Genomic DNA, 12,302 nt, shown 5'->3' with positions numbered 1-12,302 from the left:
TCTCTATATCCTGTGACTTGTGTTCTCATGCGCATGTCCCCAAAGCTCTCTGATTTTTTTTTCCTCAATATTTTCTTGTCACACTAGTGCCTTAAAGTACTTCTTTTCTCGAATCGCTCACAGCCAACGAGAACATAAGCAAGCTCAATCGGAACAGAGTTCTGTAGCTTTTTGTTTTGATGGAGAGCAGACAGATTCACAGCATAGAGATCCTTCGTGCCCGACAGCCTGGGCATTCCATACTGGAACTCGTCCGCCTCCAGAAGTCTCCTGAGCAGCCCAGGCTACCGAGTCAAGTTCAAAACACGAAATTCAAAGCACTTTCCCTGGAGTAGAACTCTTAGTCTGCACTCCGAGCGAGCTGGTTTTATAATTCGATTTGCAGGCTGGCAACGGATACGAGCAGAATCACATGAAAATAGGTAGCAGAGTGGTGGGCAGTGGGGAAAGAGGCCCAGACAGCATCAGGCGGCATCGCTTTGCCCATAAAAACGCGGACGGCCAGGGTTTCCTCGAGGACATCGCTCACTCTGTTTCGAGAGTCATATCTCAGACAGTGAGACAGTAGGAGAGAGCATTTGAGATCCTGCTTCCCCCACCCCCCCCGTGTCATCCGTTTGGCTCAGATGAACTCTTATTTAAAAAATAAAGACAGTCGAGGGTTTTCCCGCTATTTAAGAAAGAAACAGATTTTGTCATGCACACGGACAAGACGACGATTAGGAAATCACATTTACTGAGTAACTGACTTAAGAGCCATTTCCTTTAGGAAACAATTAAAATCTAAGTGTGCGCGTCTCAGAGCTTCGCGGATACGTCTCTGCCTTTTACCATCCCTGAATTCTCATCTCATCATGGGAGGATTTGGACGGAGCCAGGCCGCAGGGCTGGGGCTGAAAACGGGAGCGGTATTGACAGGCAGCCCAAGAATGGCTTGATTATTATTTTGACAGGACTTTTACTTTTATTTTCCTGTTGCTTCCATGGGCTCCGTAATGCCTGGATTTTATTGATATCGGTATCCTGGCTTCGGGCCCTCTTCAGGGTTGTAAGAAATGTTTGTATTTACAGTAAAAAGATAATCTTGCTTTTCAAAGTGATTAGTCGCATACACAGAATTTCCATGCGCCTGCCACTCATCTGTCAAATTCCTGATTTGTAATTCATGCTTCCTCCCATGGGGAGAGGCGTGTTTTGTTCAGAAGGTATTTTCGGCGCTGATCTGCTCCCTGCCAATGAAATTAGTTTACTAAAAAGAAGCCTCATCCTGGGGCGAGTTGGCAGTTTGACCTGGTTAATTGGCCCTCGCTTGCGGCCCGGAGGTTTCTGTGCCAGTAAGGAGATTTTTTTTTTTTTTTCTCCCGTGTGGCCAACTCAGGAATCCGGGCAGCTGACACTGCAGAGTGTCCCTTCAGAGCTGCAAATATTCTGTGGGCAAGAACAGGCCTAAAATAGGAGGCATCTGTTTCCCACCTGTAAAATCCTCCTTCAGTTGTGTGACTGTAAAGAGGCCCCTGCCTTCCGACCTCACCCACATCCCCCAGCACATGCGTGGATGGGTCCCGGGGCTCGTGGAGGGGTGGGCTTCCGGCTGGTGGGGCAGAGTCCGCCTCAGCTCTGTGACTCCTCCTGGGCGTTAGAGTCCTGCACTCTTAAAACTAACGGAGAGCTCAGACAACACCTGTTCACATGCCTCGTGGTCCTGTCTGTGAGTCAACGGGGCTATGGAAAGCATTAAGTGACCCACCCGTGGCCGTGCAGCTCATTCGTGACATTCTGGTCCTGGATCCCTGTCTCTGAACTCCCTGAGGGCGAGTTCCCAAGGAGATGTCACACGCGTGCCTGGCGGCGTCGTAACTATAACTTAGGCTTTGCTGTAAATGAACGACTCCGGCTGAGGACTGATCAGGCGTGCAGAGGTCCTGGTATGTGGGTAGGGGAAGACCCGCCGCCGGGCACAGAGAGGTGCCCGATGGCCACAGCCCCCAGGGTGGGGTGGGGCGGGGCTTGGGGCTCCTGTCCTGGCTTCGCAGAGAGGGCGGGATCCTTTCTTCTCCGCCCTTTGCGTGTTGGATCTGGGGGTGCATATTAGACGTAGCTCAGAGTGCCGTGCTGATTCCTAGATTCCTTCCAGAAGGAAGCTGAGGCAGGGGAGCAGCAGGACGGGGGAGGCAAGGAGTCAGGGTCCGTGGGAGCACACCCTTCAGCACGGGGGACTCGGATGGGCAACGTGGCCCGGCCTGCCTGGTCCCCGAGCCGTAGCTGTCTGCACCCTCTCCTCCCCGGGCGTGACTTCTTTCCGAGATGGCTGTAGCTGATTCTGGCTGTCCCCACATCTTGCCTTTAGTAAACAGCTAGGTCTGCTGCTTCCGTGTGTGCTCACGAGGGCAGGACCCACCTCTGACTTGGTCGGCTTTGACCTCCAGCCCCTCGCTGGTGCTCGGCCTCTGTGAGACCAGCGTGTTCCCAGGCAGGATCCCAGGACCAACAGCGTCATCATCACCAGGGTGCGCTGGTCAGCTCTGGATTCTTGGCCCACCCAGATCTGCTCATCAGCTCTGTGCTCTTGTCAGACACTGAGTCGCCGTTGCCTGGATGGGTGGCCCAGGGACACTGTCCATCGCGGTCCAGTCCTCCTCCCCCATCTTCTGCAGAGATTGGAGCTGGGGCTTTTCAAGGTGGGGTACACCTGGGGGAGGAAACAGGTCCGCCCCGAGTCTGTCTCCGTGTCTCATTCTCTCTCCTACACTGCGGACGGCGTGGGTGGACTTCGTCCCCGAGGGTGACGGCGGAATGTCGTGCGCCCGTCGGGATGAGCACAGAGCGTCGTCCATCCTCCCATGGACGGGCTGCCGGCACATCAGACATCCTCTGTGCTGGGAGAAGCCGCCAAAGCCGTGTCTGGGGGTGATCCGCGTGGCACCCTCGCTGCGAGGAGCATTCTTTGTTGGTGACAGAGGTCATGAAACAAGCGTCTTGTCGATTTCAGCACGCCGTCGCCGATGGTGACGCTCTCTCATATACCGTTAATAACTATATTACTTGCAGGCGAAGGCGATGGATCCTGGAGCCCCGTGGCACGGGGGACGTGCGGGTGGGTGGCCGGCAGGCTGGGCCGGACAGTGGACAGAGCGGGGCAGGGGCGTTGACGTGGTGTTTGTGCTTCTAGGAATTACTCCTTCTACGTCCTCGACAACCAGAACCTGCAGCAGCTGTGGGACTGGGACCACCGGAACCTCACCATCAAAGCCGGGAAAATGTACTTCGCCTTCAACCCCAAACTCTGTGTCTCCGAAATTTACCGCATGGAGGAGGTGACGGGGACCAAAGGGCGCCAGAGCAAAGGGGACATAAACACCAGGAACAACGGAGAGAGAGCCTCCTGTGAGTGGACCTGACGGCCATGATAAAGCGACCGCCCCCCACTTTGATCTAGAACTCTCCTCCCTTCATTTGGGACAGCGGTCCTCACCCTTAGTGGCACCAGGGACCAATGCTCCTGTGAGCACCTAACGGCTGAGGGTCTGAGGCGGAGCTGAGGCGGTGATGCTGGCGCTGGGGGGCGGCTGCACATACGGATGGAGCTTCGCCCCCTCGCCCGCCGCTCACCTCCTGCTGTGCGGCCTGGTTCCTAACAGGCTGCTGACCGACACTGGTCCACAGCCCGGGGTTTGGGGACCTCGGATTTGGGGGAACAGGAAGCCTCCTTAACTAACACTTTGCTTATATATACATCTGTAGCTTCAGAGTCGATAGTGGGCAGATTCATGACAGATTTATATCAGTAAATTTTCCTTGGCATCTATGCAAGTGTGCTAAACATTTGTGAATAGGTTCTTCCTCCGATTTTGAAAACGTGCTTACAGAACACGCAGAGTTAATGTCTTTCTATGCACAGGTAGACGCTTAGATTATTTTTCAAGCAGAGCTGGCCCTCTCTAGCACTGGCGGGCAGCGACCTCGGCCCTCACTTGCCCACAGAGTGTAGGGGTGGCCCAGGGGCAGGGGACCTCAGCTACGAGGTGCCACGTCCCCGGAGCCAGCCTCCACCCCAACACAAAAAAGATGGCGACAGCCTGCCTCCCCGAGCTAACACTGCTTTTTAAATTTAAAACAATATAATTATAACCTCCCACCAGCGAGGGCTCGTGTCTAGGATACAACGGTGCGTTTCTCATCTGACCCTGTCTATAAAACCGCTTTTTGAAATACGGTTCCGTTTGGCCGGATAGCATTATAAAAGGAAATTGTCTCTCCACCGTCAGCTTTTCAGAAGAGAAGGGTATTAGGGAAAAAAAACAGAGTAATTTGTATGATGGAGGGTGATTAGCGCGAGCACGTGGAGCATCCGTGAAACAATGAGCATTGGACTTTGACGTGTTTTGTCGGTCGGTGTCTGGCCTTCGGTGTAGACACTCAGTTCGCTCGGAGAGATTTCGTAAGAGCAGAGCCGCCTGACACGGAGCTGGGGAGCCTGTTTACAGCCAGCACCGTGTCGCTCACGCCCCCCGCCACGGCCCCACGCACTCCCTGCTCCGGCCACGGCGGAAGCCGGGGATGTGTCCGAGGGCTTTCGGTGACTTCCTCCTCACGCTCGGCCGGTCTGACCTGTCGGATGCAGAATACAGTAGCCGTTTATTGTCCTTTGAAAACAAAACCCGCGTTTCCTCTCTCAGAAACACTTCAGCAGGAACCGCGGTGTCTTTCCGACCTCCATCCCGCGCCTTGCCCCCCGCAGACTTGTTAGTTTTTAACGGCCGTTAGCCTCTTCCTTTCACCCGCCGAGGAGTCCCTGCATCTTCCAGTCCGATACCAAATGTAGACTAAGGAAAGGTCCCCTCTGTGGCACACCTGGTCTGTCACCTGTCTTTGGTGGTCGCACACAAGCAGACAGATGCCCACAACGACAGGACAGGTGCCGTCGTATCTAAGGAGAGTCACCGCAGCTTAAAGGTCTACCCTCACCTTCCCGCCCCCGCGGGAGCCCATGGCTTAGGGGTCAGCGGAAAGATGGGGCCACCTTGCTCGGTCAGGCAGCCCTTCTCTTCCTGGTTAGGAGCCCCTCATGGCTCCGTGTCCCATGCCCCTGTGGGGACAGGACAGTCCCTCGGCGCTTCACGTAGTGAAAGGTTGGGCCCTTAGTAGACTCAGAAGCCACCGAGCAGTCCGGAAACGGACTGACTTAGCGTGGGCAGCCGGCTTCGGAGAAGAGAGACACAGCGCAGGGGGCGGCTCCGCGGACGCCCGGAGGGGAAGGACGTTGCTCCCTGTCCCTCACGGATGCGCGTCTGTGCCCCAGGTGAGAGCGACGCCCTGCACTTCACCTCGACCACGACGTGGAAGAACCGCATCATCATCACGTGGCACCGGTACCGGCCGCCAGACTACAGGGACCTCATCAGCTTCACTGTCTACTACAAGGAAGCGTGAGTGTTGCGTGGTGACGGCAGGGCTCTCTGGGTGGCCCTCCACGCTTCGTCCTCAGCGCGGCCCCTGCTGTCACATGACCCCCGTCCCTGCCGGTGACAGCTGCAGATGGGGAAGTGTTAGCGTCGTCGGTGGGTAGAGGGGTTGGAATAAAATAAATTCAAAGGGTCGAGCTTGATCTTTAGAGACTGAGGTCAATCAACTATAAATGGGATGGAGGGCGTGGTTGAAATATCAGGTCAACCCTGCTGCCCACTAACCTTGCAGCAACGCCTCGAGGGGCCCTGGGTGTCCCCCTCCCTGTGGGCCCCTCCCAGGTGTGGCCTTCTGCTCCAGGTCGCGAGCCCTCCACATGACGGAAGGAGAATGGAAAGCAAAGGGCCTCAGGCCTTTCGTGATTTCTCCCAAGGTCCCCTGGGGCTCACCTCGCACCCTCAGGTGGCATTCGCCAGCCTAAGCGGCCGGGACTGACTACCCCAGGTGGCAGCTGTCACGCTTCTCCCCAGTCTGCTCCATCCCTTCCTCACCGAGGTCCCTCAGGTCTGGGCTTCCCCAGAGCTGGAACCAGGGCCCCAGAAAGGGTCCTTGCAATGAAAAAAGTGGGGCCCAGGAAGATTAGGGCTCCTGTACAGGGGGGGTCCCTCGTGCCTTCCATCGTGATGACGGGGCACGGTATGTCACATCTGCTTCAGAAGCCAGTGGCCAGCGGCTGTCCAGCCCAGTCGTCTGCTGGGGGTTCCACCCACCCCGCAGCCACAAATACTCTATTCCCTTCGCTAGTCAGCGGGTAATTTCACCGAAGAGTTGATGCTAGTTTTTGACACAACGTGGAAACGAAATATTTGAATATCGTAAGATACTTAAGTAATCAAAATCGCTTGGGGACAAATTAGATTTTGGAAGCTATATTTTAGAAGCCGTTTTTCTGTAGCGGAGTCATTTGTCTCCAAAAGTTATTCTTTACCGATAGCCGACGTTTGCATGAAATGACTAGGCTGGTTCTTTTCTTAACGTTAAAAAAAATCGCCACAATCAAAGAGAGAAAAATAGTATTTGCAGGTATTACTAAGGGAGCAGCATCTTCATTCCCAATACCCACAGAACTCACTCTTCCTGAGGCAGAGGGTCCCATTCTACAGGGCGACGTAACCGTGGTGACACCTGGAGTCCAGTCCCTTAATTTTATTCTGCCATAAAAATCGAATCGATTGTTGTCTTTAGAATCCCCATCATAGAAAAACGTGACGAGGCCCCCGGGAAGAACTTCCGAGGGCGGGGAACTCAGAGCCCTCATGGCTTTACCCGTCGCCTTTCAGACCCTTTAAAAACGTAACGGAATATGATGGGCAGGACGCCTGCGGCTCCAACAGCTGGAACATGGTGGACGTGGACCTCCCTTCCAACAAGGACATCGAGCCCGGCATCCTACTGCACGGGCTGAAGCCCTGGACGCAGTACGCCGTGTACGTCAAGGCCGTGACCCTGACCATGGTGGAGAATGACCACATCCGCGGGGCCAAGAGCGAAATCTTGTACATCCGCACCAACGCCTCAGGTAGCCACGCGCCACGCTCCCGCCCCGTGTCGGCCGTCGTCATGGCCTCGCTCAACTTCAGGGCCTTGTGTGGCCTGTTTCTGCAAATTCGCTCTCTCTGCTTCTCTCTCTCTCTCTAAATCTGTTTCTCTCTCTCTCTCTCTCTCTCTCCCTCACCCACCTTTTTGACTCCCCGGTTTTCATTTCGGCTTCTCGCCACTCGGTATCACAAATTCACAATCGCAGATGTAGGGTCCGTCTCGCCGCTTGCTGGAGTTAACCGACGTAGAGAATGGCAGTGGGAACGACGGAAAAAGCCGGCGTTTGAATCGGCCGTGCGTTCGAGGCCACCCGTTCCCGCCCCGCAAGCTTTGTCCACGTGCGGCTCCGCGATGTTTGTTTTCACAGAGGTCACCTGAGAACAGAGATCGCGCGGGGAAAAAGGCTGGCGTTTGACGTGAAGACCGTTCGGACGCAAGGCTCGGTTTTCTTGGGGCGTCTCCACGTCGCCTGCTCTCTGGCCATCCGGGCCAAACTTTCGGCCTCCGGTTGGCCCGCGCCGAGTACCTGGCGGCGTGCGTCTCGGGTCCGCCCCGTTGTCTGACACGGCCCCTTTCTCCCTGTTCCAGTTCCTTCCATCCCCCTGGACGTCCTGTCCGCGTCCAATTCCTCTTCCCAGCTGATCGTGAAGTGGAACCCGCCCTCTCTGCCCAACGGCAACCTGAGCTACTACATCGTGAGGTGGCAGCGCCAGCCTCAGGACAGCTACCTGTACCGGCACAATTACTGCTCCAAAGGTAGGAAGGTGGCCAGGTGGGGGGCCCCTGTGCCAGCGCGACGCCGGCGTCCGAGCGCGCCCAGCCCCGCGGGATGCCCTTCGTGGGAGAAGCAGCCCCGTTCTTGACGAAAGGCGCCGGTGGCCCTTTGTCCTCGCACGTGAGTAACGGGGCACTGTCGCTGGCCTCTCTTTCCCGAGCAGACAAAATCCCCATCAGGAAGTATGCCGATGGCACCTTCGACATCGAGGAGGTGACGGAGAACCCCAAGACGGAGGTGTGCGGTGGGGAGAAGGGGCCTTGCTGCGCGTGCCCCAAAACCGAAGCCGAGAAGCAGGCGGAGAAGGAGGAGGCCGAGTACCGCAAAGTCTTCGAGAACTTCCTGCACAATTCCATCTTCGTGCCCAGGTATGTGCCCCTGTCGTTTGAAAGTGTCTCCGGGCTGGTGCCCGCTTGGGCCAGTTCTGCTCCTCTGTGCCCCCTGGGAACTTGTGTGTCCACAGCGTCATGGCAGAAGCGAGCAGCCTCAGGGGGGAGCAGCCGAGAAGGTAGCAGTTTGGGGTTCCGTGGGCATCCGTCGCCCTGAGGCAGGGGCGCTCGGGGTTCGTGCTCTTGGGGGCCGTGGATGTGACAGGGGCAGCCGCCTCTCAGCCACACAGTGACCTGCGGAGGGCGGGTGGGCTGTCCTCCGTGGGGACAGGGACTTGAAGCGCAGAGGGCCGAGATCACCTCCCCGTGCTCATGGAAACCGGCGAGATCCGGGAACAGCCCGAGTGTCCACTAGCAGATGAATGGGTTAAAAAATGTGGTCCATCCACGTGATGGAATCTTACTCAACCCGAAAAACGAATGAGATTCTGAGGTACGGGCTACAGCGTGGGTGAACCTTGAAAATATTATGCTAAGTGAAAGCAGCCGGATGCAAGAGGAGAAGCCTCATATGCCTTCACGTCTGTGAACTCGGCACGATAGGTAAATGTGTAGCAACAGGAATGACGTCAGGGGTTTGCAGGGGCTGGAGGTGCGCGGGAACGTGGGAGCACATCCCAAAATGAGTATAAGCTTCTGTTGGGGGCGAGGGAAAGTTTTGGTCGTAGCGGTGAGGGTCGTGTAACCTTCTGAGTGTAATCAGTGCTACCGAACCGAACACCTTATAAAGTGGTTTAAAAGGCAACATTTTCTTACTTTTTTTTTTTAAATTTTACTCGACCACAGTAAAAAATAGTAAAACAAACGGAAAAAGTAAAAGTGGGGGAGAGTTCAGAAGGGGAACCCTGTGATGCGTGGGAAACGGGACGGAAGTGATGGCCCGTGGCTCCTTTCTCTTCGGGGTGGATTTTAGAGTGAAGTTTAGGGGTGACCTTGGCCTGGAGTCTGAGCGGAAGAGCTGGATTCAGAGCAGCATGGCACCTACGAGCCAATGGTGCCCCGATCCCCACAGCGCTCGGCTGCCCGCCCCGCCCGCGAGTTCTCACCGTGGCCGCCCTTCGTCCTGCTCCCGACCCCCTATCCTCTAATCTATCGATCTTTCTATCAAAAATCTTACCATTACCTATCTGTCCATCCATCCATCCATCCATCCATCCATCCATCCATCCATCATTCATCCATCCACCCATCCATTTATTCATCATCCATCTATCCATCCATCCGTCTATCCATCATCCATCCATCCATCCATCATCCATCCATCCATCCATCCATCCATCTATCCATCATCCATCATCCATCATCCATCATCCATCCATCCATTATCCATCCATCTATCCATTCATGCATCACCTATCCATTTATCATCCATCCATCTATCATCCATCATCCATTCATCTATCCATCATCCACCCATTCATCATCCATCCATCCATCATCCATCCATCCATCCATCTATCCATCATCCATCCATCCATCCATCCATCCATCTGTCCATTCACGCATCACCTGTCCATTCATCGTCCATCCATCCACATCCATCCATCCATCCATCCATCATCCATCCATCCATCCATCCATTCATCATCCATCTATCCATCCATCCGTCTATCCATCATCCATCCATCATCCATCCATTCATCTACCCGTCATCCATCCATCCATCATCCATCCATCCATCCATCCGTCTATCCATCCATCCGTCCATCCATCATCCATCCATCCATCCATTCATTATCCATCCATTCATCTATCCATCCATCCATCCATCATCCATCCATCCATCTATCCATCTATCCATCCATCCATCCATCTATTATCCATCCATCATCTATCCATCCATCCATCCATCATCCATCCATCCATCCATCCATCATCCATCCATCCATCATCCATCCATCCATCCATCATCCATCCATCCATCCATCATCCATCCATCCATCCATCATCCATCCATCCATCCATCATCTATCCATCCATCATCCATCCATCCATCCATCCATCCATCCATCCATCCATCCAGAGGCACCAGAAGCCTGCAGCTTCCATTTACTCCGCTGTTACTTGGGCCTTTGAGGCTTTCTTCGCTTATAACAACAGCTGGTTTTTAAAACGATTTTTTTTCTGTCAAGTGACCTTCTCAATATTTGAGTAATAGTCAGAGATAGCCATCTTACTTTGAAAAACCACTGAACTAGGAAAGAAAGACCTTGCGGAGTTGGAGGCAGTCTTTCCTCCATCACTTGGTGGCCTTCTGCCCCTGCCGTCCTCTCCAAGGGGCTAAAACCACTGAACTCAGAGCCCACTGTGGGCCCTGTGACCTGCCCCACCGGTGACATTTCCTGTTGGCTAGTAACTGTGGGGCTTTGGTTCAAGTGTCAGTCCAAATATTCTGTAGATCATGACCAGTTCCCAGCACTGGAAAGTCCGAGGGCTGGAAAAGAGCTCAAAGATGTTTAAAAACCAGAATTCAGGCTTAGCTAGCGGCTTCTCGGACGTCCTGATGAATGAACGGTGGCTCTGGGACGCGGCCCCTAACTTCCCGCAGACCCAGGCTCTTTCTCTCGATGGCATCACTTCTCCACATGGGCCTTCCACCCTCCCCCCCCCACCCCCCAACACACACGCACAGACCAGCGGAGCCTCAGCCAGCGTTACTTCCTGTGGGCACAGAAGATGGTGGCTTTGGAGCGTCCCATACAGGCGGGGCAGGTCTTGTCTGTTGAGTCTCCATCGGAGCTTGTGGGTTACGTTGCTGTCTGGTCCCCCGGTCTGCCACAGGTTTGGGTTCTGAGTCCAGGCTTTGGAAAGGTTTTGCCAAAAGGCCCCCAGCTCTCAGTCTGTACTTACAAGGCATGACCCGTTTTACTCACCAGATGTGGAGCCTCAAGGTCAAGCGCGGTGAAGGCGGAGCTGTGGCTGACGCAGCTGTTATTAATGCATTGCGCTCGTGCGGTCGGGTTCAAAATAAGTTTCCTGTGTGCCGATCCCTCCTCACACGGGTCCAGCTTCCTGTCCCTTTCCTTCATAGAATGGATATAAATATCATATTTTGCCCATGGCGAGGGGCCACGATTTATAAGAACTTCCGGTTCGTCTTTTCACACCTCCTACTGAGGCATGAATCTGATGTCTAAAGAATTTCCGACAGAATTCAGGTAGGAGTTTCCGGGTGGCAGAATGACTGAGTCAGGAAGGTTTTCTGTTTCGCGACAAAATTGTCCAAAGGCCCTTTTATTTCTTTCCCTTTGTTCTAAGAACAGTTTATTCGGGGGCTAAAACCAGTCCAAGTCAGATTTAGGATGTTATGTACGTCGCCCAGTGTGTCCCGTCTGTTTTGAAGCAGAGTGGGAGTTGGAGCTTATAAGCTGCTTTCTGGAGTCAGTATTTGACGGTGAATGCCTTTCATCGACCGCTGCCTTTATTTTTTTTTCAAATCATATAGTTTGGTTTAAGTAACCAAGATGTCAATGGATATTGAAGAGTAAAAAGTTTTTTCCGAGAGGAGCAGGTTGTCTTGTGGGGTGGAGGGTGTGACGAGCTGGTGACGGTATTTGCTGTCGGTCACACCATTTGGAAGTGTGGCTGTTTATAAAGAATTGTGGATGACTGTTCTGCTTGCCCCATAATTGTCTTCGTGATGACGTCCCGTGTGGCCTCTCTTTGTTCCTGACTTGTTGTCAGTAAGTAACAGCTTTGCAGTCTCCGGAAGTGTGGTGTTTATAAATAAATAAACCATCCAGTGAACTTAATGATATAGTCCCAGGAGAAGGAGAGGTCGGCCACGGGAGGGGTTTTGACACCGTATCATTTTGCAACTTTGTACTCATAGCTGCAAGTGTGTTGGTTTTGAGTGTTGTGTTGGTTTTGCGTGTTGTGTTGGTTTTGAAGAGAAGGCAGGAAATTTGTCCTGGTGGGTGTCTAAAACCTAGCAATAAACGTGGTCTCCCTAGCAATAAACGTGGTTTCTTGTTTTTTGTCCCTTCCGGGAGGGTCGGTTTGGGTTGAGTGGTGTGAGGATGGGAAATTATCAGCCTCATTTCCGGGCCTTTCCTCCCCCGACATTGTGAAAGTGGCTTCAGTCGTGACATGACCTCACGCCTTGACCTTGTGGTTCTCTGCCTGGTGGAATGAGC

General features: G+C 53.9%; 1 protein-coding gene across 1 annotated transcript in view; it reads left to right on the top strand.

Annotated features, from left to right (window-relative positions):
- Positions 1–12,302, top strand: part of IGF1R (insulin like growth factor 1 receptor) — a 295,325-nt gene that overhangs the window by 232,496 nt on the left and 50,527 nt on the right. Inside the window, exons 6-10 of the mRNA XM_023528984.1 lie at positions 3,170–3,384; positions 5,300–5,426; positions 6,744–6,982; positions 7,591–7,758; positions 7,941–8,145. Of these exons, the coding sequence (XP_023384752.1) occupies positions 3,170–3,384; positions 5,300–5,426; positions 6,744–6,982; positions 7,591–7,758; positions 7,941–8,145 (954 nt within the window). The remainder of the gene's footprint in view (positions 1–3,169; positions 3,385–5,299; positions 5,427–6,743; positions 6,983–7,590; positions 7,759–7,940; positions 8,146–12,302) is intronic.

This window comes from Pteropus vampyrus, unplaced genomic scaffold, assembly GCF_000151845.1.
Source record: "Pteropus vampyrus isolate Shadow unplaced genomic scaffold, Pvam_2.0 Scaffold34, whole genome shotgun sequence".
NCBI lineage: Eukaryota > Metazoa > Chordata > Mammalia > Chiroptera > Pteropodidae > Pteropus > Pteropus vampyrus.
The sequence above is the reverse complement of the archived record's forward strand: the minus strand, read 5'-3'. Positions and strand labels throughout refer to the sequence as shown.